The following is a 16,386-nucleotide window of genomic DNA, read 5'->3' on the forward strand; positions in this document are numbered from 1 at the left end:
CGAGAGATAGGACCGTTCCCCCCACCTACCCACCCCCTCCGCGGGCAACAACGGCTGGGCGGAGCGGAGGGCCCGCGGAGGGGCGGGGCTGGGGCTGGGGCTGCAGCTGCGCATGCGTCGCGTCGCCCCAGATCCGTAACAGGCTAGCGGTCGGGCGTTGTGCGGAGTGGCGGCGGCGTGGAGTCCGGTCGTGTCCTTCGCTCGGAGGTCGTTCGCTTTCCCCTCGCCGGCCACCATTTCCATCATGCTCTGCCGGTTGGTGTCCCGGGGCAGCCCCAGCAGGTGAGAGCCCGGCGGCGCCTGGAGCCCTTGAGGTCCTGGCCAAGGGCACAGCGTGGGGCCTGGCTGGGCAGCGGGAGAGGCGGGAGATTGGAAAGTGTACGAGGAAAAGGGAAGCCCCTCCAGGAGGGGCGGTGAAGGTGGGGGGGGGAGAGGCGAGCGGGGTGGCTCCCGTGGGAGAAAGAGCCCGGGAGACGGAAGCGCCAAGCCGCCAGTATCGGGTCGATCAGAAGATTGTGCCTCCTAATGAAGAGCAATAATGAAAAAGAATAGAGAGAGACAAGGAAAGACAGGCGGGGAAAGGCGGAAGGCAGTAGGAAAAGAGGAAGGCTGAATATGAGATGGACTGACTCCGTAAAAGCAACCACAGGCTTGGGGGCTGCAAGAGCTGATATTTTAGAGATCGCTCAATTCATAGGGTCGCCATAAGTTGGAGGCGACAGGAAGGCATATAGGACAGCAACAAAGGGACAGAAAAGTCGCTTCTGAGCTGAACATGAAAGCTCTGGATTGTAGGAAGAGTTCAAAATTCCTTGCTCACTGACCTTGGTCTGCTTTCGCTTAATAACCTACCCGACAAGTTTGTTGTGAAGGTGAAACATAAAAGGGAGCTGTGTATGTTGCACCTAAGCAATTTCAAAGAAAGTAGAATATAATTCTAACATGTAACTAGCCTGCCTCCTGTAATTATCACTCCCAGTTTTGTTTGGGAATAGGAAAAAATTTGCCAGATCAGAATGTAACTTCTAGGCAAATTTGAACGTTGATGCCTCTCTTTTAGGGAACCAAGTGCTCAAATGCACTGTTTAGGCATCTGGTTTGTAAGACTTGAGCAGAATGGTTAAGGATAGGGATCTCTGAGAGATCCTGATTATACAGATGGCAATAACACCTGAAGGAATGCAAATTACTGTATCCCTGGTTAGGAGGTTGAAGTTGTTAGGGTTTTAAAACTCGTTTGAGGGTGAATTTACAGGCTTCTAAAATAAATTTCTCAAAGTATTAAGATACTTTAATTCTGCAGATATTGGCAGGAATCCAGTTACTTACATACCCTGTTTTCCTGAAAATACCTAACCTGAAAATAAGCCCTAGTATAATTTTTCAGGATGCTTGTAATGTAAGCCCTACCCCCAAAATAAGCCCCAGTTAAGTGAAACCCCACCCTCCACCATGGTGCAGCAGCCAGAAAAAGATGACATGACTGTATTTGAATAAATGTAGATTATTGTACATGGAAAAAAAGACATCCCCTATAAAAACCCTATTTTTTTGGAGCAAAAATTAATATAAGACCCTGTCTTATTTTCAGGGAAACACAGTATATTGCAGCATTGCAAACTACAGTGGCAAATTGCCACTAGTTAAGAATGTGTGAGTTGTTTTCCTCTTTACATACTAGTTGCATCACAAAGAATACAAGTGGTGACTTCTTAAATTAGTGGTGATTTACTGGGGTTTACACCATTGGACTTATGCTGGCATGTGTAAGCAAAAGGATTCTGGCTATGGTTTACACAAATGTGGCCCATGCAATGAATGTATGGTGTACCTACCTCTGTTAGAGGTACTGAAACCTTAACAGATTTATTCAAAAAGACTGTTCTGCTAAGTGAGCTTTTAATGTGTCATTCAGTATATCATTTTGAAGTGATACCTTCTTTTGGAAGCGTCAGCTGGGAGAGTTTAGATTTGCATATAATGTTTCTCTTGCTATTACAGTGTGTTCTAATTTGCACCTGTTCATCAACACTGTCTAATCAGAACATATTTTAAAAGATTATGAATCCTGTTGGACAATTTTCTACCTATCTGTTTTCTCTTACACCTCTCCTGCAAATGTCTCTAGAATTCTGGTTCAGGTACAGATAAATCAAAGTACAGTGGTGCCTTGAGTTATGAACTTAATTGCTTCCGGAAGATGGTTGTAACTCAATTTGGTCATAACTCAAAGCACCATTTCCCATAGGAATACATTGAAACCCCATTAATCCATTCCGGCCAGGAAAAAAAACCCACCAAAAAACACAAAACACTGCAAGACCCATCGGAAACGCAAATAATGTGCTCCAGCCGGAAAAAAACACACACACAACAAACAAACACTGCAAGTCCCATCGGAAATGCAATTAATCTGTTACGGCTGGAAAAACACACATACTGAAAAACAAACAAACAGAAATGTGATTCCGTTCCGGCTGGGGGGGGGCACCACTGAAAAACAAACATACAAACACTTCAAGACCTATTGGAAATGCAATTAATCCGTTCCTCCTAGAAAAATCAAACACTGAAAAAAAACCCACTATAAGACCCATCACAGCACAGAAACATAACCCCCCTCCAGCCCAAACCCACGCTACAAAACACTTTACTCACTGAGAACAGGCATTTTAAAAAGCAGAAAGCAGTACCACACAGTCCAAAGCCTCTAACAGTCCACACTCTCTAACTGCTGGGGCGAAAGTGCTACAGAGAAGCAGCCTCTTCGCCGACCAACGGTTAGTTTAAAATTACCTGCCTTTTCCCTGCCTTTTTTCCCATCGCATCTCAAAGCTCCAGTCGCAAGGCAAAGCAAAATTTTGCAGCCAGAGCTGGTCGTAACTCAAATTGGTCACAAGTCAAGACGTTTGTAAGTCGAGGCACTACTTTATTGTGTGATAGAGGCTGAAAATTGACTCGCCCACCATGTGTCTTATGCTTGTCTGATGGGAACTGTCATGCTTGCTAAGCATAACAGAATTTCAAGATAATACATAGAACCTGATAGTATTTTTATGATATTGGAATTATACTGTAGAAACTCAATTTACAATTAAACTCTTCATATGAACATTATTGCAACCTTGTAGGTATTGGTAGCTGGAAATTTAAAACCATTATTTACTAACATTTATCTGAAAGAGCCATCAATTATAAATGGTTTTTATTGAATTTAAGACCATTTGGTGTTCTTAAGTTACCTCTTAGTCTTTGTATCATATTACTACATACAGTCACTTAACCAGCATTTTCTATTATCTGATATCAGTTCTAGCATTGGTTGAGAATTGCTTTCTCAGACAGTGAGATTCTATTCTTTACTGTTTTATCATCATTCTTCTTTTCAGATGCCTATCAGTAGTGCATATCTGACATTTGTATTTAATATTTTCATATAAAGGTGACAAAAACTAGTTGAAAGCCAGTATGGTCCAAGCTATATGGAGTTTTGTTTGATGTAAGAGATGCAGAGACTGGTTCCCTTCAGTAGGACAAAAACATACAATTGGCAAAGAATTTGGCAGATTAAGTGTGTTAAATGGTATAACAGGTTAAGAATCCTTCACAGTAAGTGGAAACAAAATTGTTTTTCAGTAATCAGATGTCTTACTGCTTTGTGTTCTCTTTCAGAAATGTCACTAAACTGATAGCACCGCTTGGATGTCTGGCTTCTAGACAAAAGCATACTCTCCCTGATTTACCTTATGATTATGGTGCCTTGCAGCCACATATTAGTGCAGAAATCATGCAGCTTCACCACAGCAAACATCATGCTACATATGTAAATAATCTGAATGTTGCTGAAGAAAAATACAAAGAGGCTTTGGCAAAAGGTACGAGTCGCCATCTTTTTTTTCTAGAGCTACTACTATATGCCTGTCACTGTACATTATGGGTTTTCCTTGCACTGATATCAGCACATGGCTTCTTGTTGTGTATTTGTAAATTGCCCAGCTACAGTGCTTTTGTGCCAAGTCCTCAGGTTGTTAAAACGCAAAGGAGCTGAGCTTAAGTGTTCTGCAATGCCAGGGTAGAGTTGGTAAGGGGCAAACTGTGGAGTTGCACCACATGTGGGGTAGCTGCTTGCGTACCTCTTTTGGATCATTTTAGAAGAGCAGAGTTCTATAAAAGCATGTAGGGCTCAAAGAGTGGTGGTGAAGATGCAGGTAAGCCTCCCACACCAGGAAGTCAGGCAGACTGTTGCCTTTGGAAATTGCCACAGTAGTAATGTAAGTGCAGTCACTCACTGCATCAGGCTTGCAAAGTTTCTGTAATCAGCAGTCCTTATCATGGGGAAGTTGTGCACACGTTCAACTCAATCCATTTATAAATGGTCTTGTGTAACTTCCAGGTAAGAGAGGGAGGTGGAGACAGACTGTATCAAAGCCACCTCTCTTTGAGCCCTGCATGCTTCCAACCTGAATGTGTCTTAAAAGTTTCTGTGTAGGCACCCTTCAGTCTTGAGAGACTATGGTAACATGCTCTGAATAGAGGTCTTGGAACAGCGTCTAGTGTGGGTGAGTAGGCCAATTCGAGAGTGACCATCCCTTCCACACCGAAGACAAATACAATCTGTCCCCTGTCCAGCTCCCTGATTTTGCTGGCTTCGGGACTGCCTCTTTGCCTCAGCCTGCTGGACAAGGGTCTCTTCAAATTGGGAGAGACCATGATGCAATGCCTGCCTCCAGGCTGAATGTTCAGATGTCAGGGTTTCCTATCCTGTCTTAAAACTTTAGCAGACTGTAAAAGTGTAGGATACTCTCTTTGGGGCCATGCTTCTGACTTTGAGTATGTGTTTTTAGGTTTGACTATCTCATTGGTTATCTGCGACTGCCATGTGTTTAATGAGAGGTTGTTCAGGATTGTACCCTAAATTAGCATGTTTAATGGGAGCAACTGATTGTGGTATTTTTAACAAGATCATTGACTTTAGCTGTCTAGATTAGCCATTTAGAAGCAACATGTTTTTTCAAGAGTTCCAGCATACAACTCCATTAGACCTGGATGGTGCTTTTCTCTAATCGTTCGTACACACTGTGCAGAGGAAACAGAGAAGTGGGTGGAAAGCAGTGCTACTGTCAGTTTAATAATTAAATTGAGACCGGAATGTGGGTTTTGTTTTGTTTTTTTTAAACTGGTGGCTGCAATGTAAGCAAATGACTGTCCGCAGCCTTTCTGCTTATTAGACACCAAGGCCAATTCTTGATTGCTGCCAATAGGTAAGTAGTTGAGCAAAGAAGACTGTCCCAATCAGACTACATAAAAGAGAAAATCAGCAGCCAGTAAATCCAGAGCACTTCAGTTATGTTCAGTGTTGCATTCTGTTCTTCATCAAGAGAAAATTCAGCTGCAGCATAGTCCAGGAAAGTTTTTTGAGAACTATAGCAGAGTTTTCAGTAAATAGAAAAGAAGAGAACTAGGGCTATCCCACTGCTGGAAAGCCATGGCTATTTGTCACCTTGTGGCAGTTATTTTGTTTGCATCTCCTCTTTTCTTGATCCAGCTCCATTCTTTACTTCTTTCCTGATACTGTATGTCTTAAATTTAAACTGCATTACCATGGGGTGCAAGAATGCTTAAATGTATTTCCTGAGCAAAAGGTGGTATCTTGAAATAGCTCAGAACTGATTCCCACAGCCATCTAAAGCATGATAGGTAGTTTATTTGGATAGATCTATGTTTATGCTTTGTAGCTATGTTTTTGTTTTTGTTTTTACAAATTGCAGTCCATTTTCTTCAGAACAGTACCATTAATGTTCTCAAGTGATACTGAAGCGTTTCATGCTACGGCTCAGTTTAGCTACTGATCTGAATTATTAAGGTTTTTTTTTTACAACTTCAGGTGATGTGACTGCTCAGGTGTCTCTTCAACCGACTCTGAAGTTCAATGGAGGAGGTCATGTTAATCATACTATTTTCTGGACAAATCTTTCTCCTAATGGTGGTGGGGAACCAACAGGTTTGTAGCCAGCATGCTTTATCGTGCTGTTTATTAATATTGATATGAATTAAACTAGATTTTCTTGGAGGTTTTATTTGAGTAAGATTACTTTTTGTTTACAGTGCTTGAATAAGTTGCTTTTTAAAAATTATCCAGCTCCCAGAATCTGCCAGCCATTGGCTGCATTGTTATTGAAATTGTAGTATGAAAAGTAAGATCATAATACCATGCTACTGGCTTGCACTCTGATGAATTATCTTTGAGCACTCATATTTGATGCGGTCTGTGCAAGAAGAGAAAAGTGCTGTAGCAAAACAAGATACGTGTTTTTAGTAAGTTGAACTTCTGGTGAACAGCAGGATTGAGAACTGTGGGCTTAAGCAGCAATCACAGGCACCTTGATTTGAATGTGAAGGTCATACAAGCTGACCTTGATTCTAGAAAGTGAATATAACAGAATGCCAGTTCCATTATTTTTAATGTCAATAATGTAAACAAATTTGAAACTATAATTGTAATGGAAAGAATCTGTCCTTTAAAAAAAGACTTACCGTATTTTCCGCCGTATAAGATGACTTTATTTGCCCTGAAAAACATGCCTTCAAGTGGGGGGGTCATCTTATATGCCGGGTGCACCCAGAGCGGGCAGCACGTAGTGCAAGGAGGAAAGAGGAGAGGTGAAAGAGGAGGAGGAGGAAGAGGAGGTGGCAGAGGCAGCGCCTCTTCTCCTGAGGAGGCAGCGGGTGGCTCCAGCTCAGGAGCCGCATGGCCCAGCAAGGAAGCAGTATGGAGAGGCGAGCCCAGCCCAGGAAGCGGGCAGAGCTCGGTCTCCACCGGCTCAGTCACTTCCTCGACACAGTTGCCCTCCTGGAAAGCAGCAGCAGCAGTGCCACCTCCTTCCCCGTGACCTACCAAGTCTCCTCGGGAGCTCGGCGTGGCGGTGGCGCTGGCAACGAGCGGGGCGGTGCTGGCTTGTCGCAGGTGCCGTTTGCTTGCCAGCTTCTCTCTTGCTTGCTTGCTAATCTGTTGCAGCAAGCAAGCAAGAGAGAAACTGGCAAGCAAACGGCGCCTGCGACAAGCCAGCGCCGCCCCGCTCATCGCCAGCGCCGCTGCCGCGCTGGGCTCCCAAGGAGACTTCCAGAGGCCGGGCGAGCGAGCAGGTGCTGGCCTCTGCCTCGGGCCAGCCAGTAGCCCGCCCCAGAAACTTGCTTTCCTTCTCCTCCCTCTTTGGCCCCTGCGGCGGGGTAAAAGGCAGAGGGAGGGGGTAGTCTTATACGGCGAGTATATAACGAATGCTAGATTTTGAGTGGAAATGTTGGGGTCGTCTTATACACCCAGTCGTCTTATACACCGACAAATACGGTAATACATTTGCCCTTATGCAGCAAATGTATAATCCATGTACGTGCCATATTTTTCCATGTATAAAATGACACTTTTTACTTAAATAATTTGAGAAAAAATTGAGGGTTGTTCTATACATGGAAGGCAGCTCTTTACCCCTGCCTTTTGTGAAGGCATGGGCTTTAGCAAAAAGGAAGGGGAGCCGTGGCTCCCTTCCTTTTTACTAAGCTCTGTGTCTTCTCAAAAGGCAAGAACGCGTAGGGTTTTAGCAAAAAGGAAAGGGAGGTGTTTCTGTCTTCCTTTTTGCTAAGCTTTGACAGCCTCTTTCCTTGCATTTTCCCAAGGCACGGGGTTAGCAAAAAGGAAGCCCTTTGATTCCTGCTTTTTCTAGTTTGGGGTTAGAAAAGGGGGGAAGTCATCTTATACATTGGGTTGTCTTATAAATGGAAAAATATGGTACAGTGGTGCCTCGCTTTACAATCGCTCCGTTTAACGATGAAACCGCATTACGATGAACTTTTTGCAATGTTTCCTATGGGGGAATTTCGCTTTGCGATGATCGGTTCCCTGTTTCGGGAACCGATTCTTTGCAAAACGATGATTTTCGGACAGCTGATCGGCGGTTTCAAAGTGGCTGCTGGGTAAACAAAATGGCCCCCCGCTGGGCTGCCATATGGAGGATCTTTGCTGGACGGTGAGTTTCCAGCCCATCGGAACGCATTAAACGGGTTTTAATGCGTTTCTATGGTCTTTTAAATTTCGCTTTACGATGTTTTTGCTCTAAGCAATTTCACTGAAATGAATTAACATCGTTAAGCGAGGCACCACTGTAATCAGGTTTCTGCATGCAAGTGTTTGAATGTTGACATGTATAATAACTACTGCTGGTGATGTTTTTTTTCCTGTGTTATTCTTGCTGCTATTTAAAATAATTTACACTGCTTTTAAACTTTACAAAGTTTCCTCTAGGTGGTTTTAAATATTCAAACGTAATGCACTAATACATGTATAATTACTCTTGATTAGAACAGCAGTCATAAAATGTTGCTGAAAATGTTTTTATACTCAATGTAGGGAAAAATCAGAGTGCACCATGGGGACAAAGTTAAGTAGTAACTGTTGCAGTTCTTTAATGCAATATGAATAGACCAGTTAATCAGTAAAGATAAATAAACTGATAAGTAAATATCACCTCTATCCAACTGTAGTCCCAGTTTAGGATTGCTTGGGACTACAGTTCCCAGCATCCCCAAGCAGCACTGTCAGTAGTTAGTGAGAATAGGAATTGTAGTTCAAACAGTTGGAGCAAACACATTTAGGGAAGGCTGTATCGGATGCTGTAAAAACAGACAAATCCAGGATCAATGCAGATGTGCTGCTGAAGATGGCCACTTCAGGTAAACAATTACTAATGGAACAGAGAACACACGTTCACTCCAGTGAAACCTTCCTTCCTTTGGTACAGATTCTTCCCTTTCCTTGCATACAGCAATCATAGTTAAACATTACACTGTCACCAGTGTTAACTGTTTAAGTGATTAGTATGAATCAGGTTTCCTTGTTAATCATTTGCTGCTTATGAAATCTTGGCCAAGTAATTATAAGGGGATCTGAACAGCTTCAATCATCTATGCCCAGGGGGATCCAAACCTTTGACCCTGAGGGCCACATGGGATGCTTTCAACATCTTAGAGGGACAAAGGAAAAGGAACACGTGCATGTTTGTATGCATGCATGCATGCCCTTCTGCACTCACATCCACACGTGGACACACTTCCCACACATGCCCCCCCTAGCCCCCGCACGCTGGAAGGCTGTCATACAGAGGATCTGTTCTCAGTCATCCTTCAGTGCAGGACACACAGCAATGGTCTCAAGTTACAGGAAGCCAGATTTCGGTTGAATGTCAGGAAAAATTTCCTAACTGTCAGAGCAGTACGACGGTGGAACCAATTGCCTCAAGAGCTGGTGAATGCTCCAACACTGGAGGCATTCAAGAGAAACGTAGACAACAACCTGGCAGATATCCTTTGATTTGTATTCCTGCACTGAGCAGGGGGTTTGGACTTGATGGCCTTCTAGGCCCTTTCCAACTTCATGCTTCTGTGTGAAGCGTATGTGAATTTGAGGGAGAAACTGTAGGGGGTAGTCCTGCAAACTGCTTCCATTCAGTTGTGCACAGAATATGTTTTTATTGTTGCATCTCCATCTGGTCTGTTTACTCCTGAAGTAATCTGGAATAGTTTGTTGGGAACTAGGTAGAAAACTAATTAAATATTCTGACTTTTCTTTTAAGGAGAGCTAATGGAAGCCATTAAGCGAGATTTTGGCTCCTTTGCAAATTTCAAGGAAAAGCTGACAGCAGTTTCAGTTGGTGTTCAAGGCTCAGGGTGGGGATGGCTTGGTTATAATAAAGAACAAAGCCGCTTACAGATTGCTGCCTGTTCCAATCAGGATCCCCTTCAAGGAACCACAGGTGAGTTTCTCTCAGTTGACGTTGCCTTAAATGAGAAGATAGTGTGCTTGTCAGTGGTTGGACATCAGAACAACTGCTGAGAAGGACTTTTTCCAGCCCCCACTTTCTTAGCAATTTGGATATGACAGAAAAGTGTGTGTATTTTGCTTGTTGTTTCTGTATTTGTCTGAGCCTTCCTACAAAGGAAGAAAGCCTCTGCTTCTCCTTCCAACAATTTCATTCTGTGCTTGCATAACTCCTTGCTGTTTCCCATAATGGATGAAACCAATGCAATTACATCAGCTTTGTGAGAATAATTAAACAGAAGAGGAAAGTTAAGAAGTAAATTGTGCAACACATGATAGACATGGTATCTCTAGCCCTAGTTAGAGGCAATGAACAGAACTTATCTGGAATAATGGGCTGGGAAGATTGTTTGATTCTGAAGGCCAGGATGCTCCCACAAGACTAATCCAGCGGGGCAACACTTACATTACCGATTGGGAGGAGCAGGAGCAAATATTTGAAAGAAAACAGGAAAGAAAGCAAGAAGACAGGCTGGCTAGCTGGCTGGCTGGCTTTGGAGACAGCCCACCTCTAGAAAGGTTGTGGATGAAGCATGGCAGTCCCCTATCCCTCAGTTTGGGATGCAGAGGATGAGTGGAAAAGGAGGAATACAGTGAAGCTTGGGTGCCTTAATTAATCAATTTCAGAGGATGTTTAAATCAGCACCTACAATTACTTCTTGTGTACCTCATACAAGGTTTGTTAAGTGTCTTGTGGCATAGTGGCTAAACTGTACTATTGCAATCAAAACTCTGCTCATGGTTAGTGTTTGATCCCAGCAGATTCTGGCAGCTGGCTCGAGGCCGACTCAACTTTTCATCCTTCTGAAGTTGGTAAAATGAGTACCCAGCTTGCGGGGGGGGGGGGGAGGAGCAATGTATAATTAAATTGTAAACTACCCAAATAGTGCTTTAAGCACTACGGGGCAGTATATAAGCAGCACACTTTGCTTTGCTTTTTTGCTTTATCAGTAAAAACAGTCTTCCTCAAACTGGTGCATTTCAGATGTACAGTGGCACCTCTACTTCAGAACTCAATCCGTTTTGGAATGGTGTTCTTAAGTTGAAACGTTCTTAAGTTGAAGCAAAATTTCCCATAGGAATGGACTGAAAACCAATTAATCCGTTCTGGCTGTTTTTTTGTTATGGAGAGGTGCGTTCGTACATTGAAGCATTAGTTCCCATAGGAACTAATGCAAAGCTGGTTAATACGTACTCTACCACTAGGGGGAGAATTTTTTTTAACCTAAGATGACCTAAGGTTAAAAAAAGAGCAGGAAAGGGTTTTTTTCCTGTTCTTATGTTGGATTTCTGTTCTCAAGTAGAAGCAAAATTTAGCAAATGGAGCTGTTCTTAAGTTGGATTGTTCTTAAGTAGGGACGTTCTTAAGTAGAGACCCCACTGTAATCTATTTTTTTCAAATCACCAATGCATGAACCACTATTACCAAGCATTTGCTATCCAGGTGGAACCACATAGAATGCACTCCTGGCCACTGTTGATATTTGAGGCTCCATAGAGAGTGCCAGGTCCTAGAAAACCCCAAACTGCAGACCTAGTCTTTCAAGGGGAATATAACCCCATCAAAGCCAGATATGTTTCCCTCTTCCTAAGACTGGAAATTTTGTTTTATCTGGATCCAGTTTTGTCTAGTCCACAGGCAGTGCTCAAGTACCTGTACATCATCATCTGCAGATGAAGTGAAGGCGAGATATAACTGCTGCTCATCAATGTACGAACACACCTCTACATAACAAAAAAAAACAGCCAGAACGGATTAATTGGTTTTCAGTCCATTCCTATGGGAAATTTTGCTTCAACTTAAGAACGTTTCAACTTAAGAACACCATTCCAAAACGGATTGAGTTCTGAAGTAGAGGTGCCACTGTACTGTAATGCTCTCTACATAGGGTTGCCCTTGAAAACCGTATGGAAACTTCAACAAATCCAAAATTCGGCAGCTAGGCTGAGAACTGGGGCGAGTAGGTTTTATTGTATATCCCCAGTCTTTGTGTGGCTTCATTAGCTTCCTGTCAATTTCCCTGTTAAATTCAGTTGAATGGTTTAGGATAGTGTTTCTCAACCTGGGAGTTAGGACCTCCAAGGGGAGGGTGTCAGAGTGTTTTCAGATTTGTGTGTCACGTGTTGCCTTATATGTGTTGCAGCTGTTGTTAAATAATTTCTTCCTTGACTTTCAGAACTGGATATTAAACATGTACAGTGGTGCCCCACATAGCGACGATAATCCGTTCCCAAAAAATCGTCGCTATACCACATAGGAACGCATTAAAACACGTTTAATGTGTTCCTATGGGGGAAAAACCTTTAAGTGAAAATCCTCCATCCGGCCGCCATTTTTGCTGCCTGGTAAGCAAGGAATCCGGGCGAAAACACAGCGGGGGACCATTTTATTTACCCGACGGCCATTTTGGAACCGCCGATCAACTGTTAGAAAACGGGGCGTTTGCGATGATGGGGGAAGCGATCATCGCAAATGCCCCATTTTCGCCCCCCATCATCGCAAACGCCCCATTTTCTAACAGCTGATCGGCGGGCCTTTGCTAAGATCACGAAGCCCCGCCCATCAGCTGTGTGTAGTCTATCTTAGATCTCTCTGTGTGCTGTTTTCTGTGCTGCAAGTGAGATGCAGAGCCCAGTTGAGTTTTCAGGCTTGATTTACCGAAGTCCAGCCCATGACACCATTCTTTTTTTTTGGTGGGTAAGAGGGACCCGAAAACAAAGTCTTGAACCTGCAGCTCAATCTTCTTCCTTCTAAGGGTCAGTTTCCAGAGGGGTAGCAAAAAAGATGGTAGCTTTGGTGACACCAAGAAAATGCAATCCTCCCAGGGATTCTCAAACGGGGTTCCCCCAGATGTTCTTGGACTGCAATTCCCAGAAGCCTTCCCCACTTGCTGTGCTGGCCAGGATTTCTCCAAGTTGCAGCCCAAGAACATCTGGGGACTAGAGTGCCTGGGCGGGTATCCTAAGCTGTCTGCCTTGTGGGGAAGTGGGCCTGGTGGGAGAAGTGCTCCGTCAGAGGAAATGAAATGCGAAAGGTCCACCAAGGGGGCTTCATTAAATGGTTCACGCTCTGCAGCAACCCTTCACGAAGTGGCTCACGGCCTCTGAAGGACCGGGCGGAACCTGCCACCACTGCCGGCCTGGGCGCTGCTTTCCCCTCGGACCAAAGGCAGCTCCTTTACGGCTCCTTTGCCGACCCCGACATCAGAAAACGGAAAGAAAGGAAGGGAGGCGACGGAAGAGCCCGCCAGGGGTCCACCGCGAGCCCGGCTTTCTCGGCCCCGCCTCCCACCGGGGCTCGTGATGAACCAGAGCAAGATCTCGCGGGGGGCACCCCCCTCGGAGTGGGAAGGCGGCGCTTCCTTGGCGATCTGCTGGCAGCCCGGTGCGCGCCTTCGCCGGCTACGGACTCTCTCCCCCACCGCCCAGCGGGCGCCTCGTGGCTTCGGGGACACAGCTTTGCCTCGCGATGGCAGGGAAGGGAGTGCGCTTGGCATGGCCAGGAAGTGCGCAGCGAGCTGGCGGCGGGCGCCACCACCAAGCAAGCGACTCAAGTGGGAGGAGGCGGCGGCAGCCTCTCCCGAGCAGCGAGAGGGTGAATACGGGGGGAAAGCACTCGGATCTCCCTCTCTGTCTCTCTTACACACGCACACGTGTGCAAAGAGCTGTTGCTGGTCCTGGTGTAATCATCGCGCGGGGGCGGAGATGAGGATCCAATGCACCTGCCTGCTGACCTGGCCGTTTGCGATGATCGCTTCCCCCCCATCATTGCAAACGCCCCGTTTTCGCACAGATTGCACAGCCCAGCCGATCAGCTGTGCAAAAATGGGGCGTTTGTGATGATTGGGGGGGTAAGCGATTGTCGCAAAGCGAGTTTTCCCCATAGGGAACATCGCAATGCAATCGCAAAAGCGATTGCAAAATCTTCGCTATGCGGATTCATTGTTAAACGGGGCACCCGTTAAGTGAGGCACCACTGTACATTGGTGCCTCGCATAGCAAGGTTAATCCGTTCTGGATTAACCCTCGCTATGTGAAAACATCGCTGTACGGAACGGGGAAATTAGTTTAATGCGTTCCAATAGGCTTCAAAACTCACCGTTCAGCGCAGTTTTCCCATAGCCGGCAGCCATTTTCGTGCCCTCAGTAAGCGAGGGGAGGGTGCGAAAACGCTGCGCGTGGCCATTTCGGGGCTTCCGGTGGCCATTTTGGAGCCGCCGAACAGCTGATCATCGGGCGTCGCAAAGCGAAGATCGGTAAGCGAAATGAGTTTCGCCCATAGGGTCCATCGGTATTTCTGAGAAGGGATGACTTTACCCTATTAAAAAGGCCTTTTTATGCAAACGTGGTGGTTGGGGTACCACAAGTTTCTTGGCTATTATAAAAAAGATGGATGCAACTTGAAAAAGGTTGGAAACCTCTGGTTTAAGACATCAATACTTGTCAGCCCATTTCTCTCAGAAATCAGCTACCTGTTTCACCTGCTGCTCTCAGTCCATGATGCTAAAAGTAGCCACACTGAGGAAGGCCAGAAAGATGATGACATGGAATCAGGCTTTTTTGGTGGTGACCTCCAGTCTTTGGAACAAGCTTCCAGCTGAGATACTACAGGCTTCTTCCCTCCAGATATTCAGGAAATGAATGAAAGCAGAATTATACAAAGCTCTCTTCCATAGCTTATCCCCAGGATGCTTTTAATATAATTCCGCCCCTTTCTTTCTTTTTGTATGAATTTTAGATCTATACTGATGAACTGCCATATTGATGGCATTATTTTGTGGGATTTTATGGGATTTTAAATTTTAATCTGTGAAGCTGCCATGAGTAGTGTTCCACTAGAGGGCGGTATAACAGTCAAATATTTGACAGTTTTCTCAAGGAGCGGTGGTGGGTATGTAACAACTAATTTAAGTGTCATAATACTTCAGTTATATACTGTATTTCTTTTCCTTTATAGGTCTCATCCCCCTACTCGGAATTGATGTATGGGAACATGCATATTATCTTCAGTATAAAAACGTTAGGCCTGACTATCTCAAAGCTATCTGGAATGTGATCAACTGGGAAAATGTATCTTCAAGATATGCAGCTGGGAAGAAGTAGAGCTGAATTCTTGTACAGACTTGAACCTTTGGTGTTCCTCAAATCATTTTTCTATTAATTCCTAAAAGCTTGCTTGCTAATTGCTGCAGTACTGAAAATATGATACCACACTAAGCAAAACTGTTCTCAAGTTCACAGGGTTTTCTTTATGTGATAAAAGTGTAGTTCTTGAAAGTACTAATCTGATATTGAAAAACAGGCACTCTTCATGAGCTACTGTGAAATGCAACTCTTTTGAAACATCTGGATAGAATTACAGACTTCCTCACGGTAGCAGGTGGGTTTAGCAGTGCTTTCAAGTCTGATTTTAAGCTGCAAACACATCCTGGGCATACCAAAGTCAGGGGAAAAGTTTGAGAAATTATAACAGTGCTTCAGTAGCATTTTTTAGACTAGGTTATGTGTCAGAGTGTAATGCACTTGAGTAAAAGGCAGTCTGTTACAATCTTCATAATTAGAGATGTTTGGCAGATACTTGTTCATTACAAAATTAGGATTCCTAATGTGGCTCACAACTTTGAATGGTTGTGGGTTAGCTTTCACGAAATTTCCTCTCAGAAGAGAAAAGTCAAAGCCAGAAAGAGATATTGCATCAAATTTGCATCAAATGTACAGGTGCTTAGTGTGCGTGTATGTTCATCTTCTGTGTATTTTTGTTGGGAAATGCTGCTTCTGTAATATATTGCAACCAACGGGTGATAATCGAATTGTGTCTTGATATTGATCTAGATGGCTTGTTTTTTGCACTACATTATTTGATTAGAAATACATGATTGGTTATCAGAATAAAAGTTGAAACTGACTCTGCCAACTTATTAAATAAGAATATGGTTTTAATTGTAATAAAGCATTTAAGGCCTTTAAATATCACATGATAGGGATAATAACCCAGCCAAAATGTCTAGGAACATTGTCTTTTATTCATTTCTCAGATGCCTTATAAGAGTTCGCTATGAGACAGTTATGGCTGAATTTGACTATACATCATAAAGAGCAGTTTTTCATTTTGGAATCAAGCCAGCAGTCAGTGTAAGTGTATGAAGGATAAGGTCCACCTTGGAAAGTGCTTTATTACAGACACCTGTGGTTTTGATAATTACATATTCTGACATCTAATCTGATCTACAGCTATCAGTTAAAAATGGTAATGTAAAATCAGTTTTTTATGAGAACCTGAGAGTAAGATACAGTACTTGCTATATTGTATTGTATCTTAATCTTAGATTCATATTGGGCCTGGCGTGCTCTGGTCCATGGGGTCACGAAGAGTCGGACATGACTAAACAACAACTTGCTATATTTGGTCCGGATGAATGCTCAGGTAGCTTGTTCTCTTTCAGTTCAATAACTTATACACAAACAGGTGTGTAACTAGACAAGTTACTATGACTGGGTGACTCTTAATATTTGCCATT

General features: G+C 43.9%; 1 protein-coding gene across 1 annotated transcript; it reads left to right on the forward strand.

The window, feature by feature from the left end:
* Positions 1-116: 116 nt before the first annotated feature.
* On the forward strand, positions 117-15,773 carry SOD2 (superoxide dismutase 2). The gene is made up of 5 exons (XM_020809368.3): positions 117-282; positions 3,673-3,875; positions 5,885-6,001; positions 9,624-9,803; positions 14,826-15,773. The coding sequence occupies exons 1-5, from the start codon at positions 245-247 to the stop codon at positions 14,969-14,971; spliced, it is 684 nt and encodes a 227-aa protein (XP_020665027.2). The 5' UTR covers positions 117-244; the 3' UTR covers positions 14,972-15,773.
* Positions 15,774-16,386: the final 613 nt, after the last annotated feature.

This window comes from Pogona vitticeps, chromosome 1 (genome assembly GCF_051106095.1).
Source record: "Pogona vitticeps strain Pit_001003342236 chromosome 1, PviZW2.1, whole genome shotgun sequence".
Classification (NCBI taxonomy): Eukaryota; Metazoa; Chordata; class Lepidosauria; order Squamata; family Agamidae; genus Pogona; species Pogona vitticeps.

Coding starts and splice junctions, on each gene's coding strand:
- SOD2 (XM_020809368.3), top strand. CDS start 245: ATGCTCTGCCGGTTGGTGTCCCGGGGCAGCCCCAGCAG. Junction 3,876..5,884: donor CAAAGAGGCTTTGGCAAAAG/GTACGAGTCGCC, acceptor TTACAACTTCAG/GTGATGTGACTGCTCAGGTG. Junction 9,804..14,825: donor TCCCCTTCAAGGAACCACAG/GTGAGTTTCTCT, acceptor TTTCCTTTATAG/GTCTCATCCCCCTACTCGGA.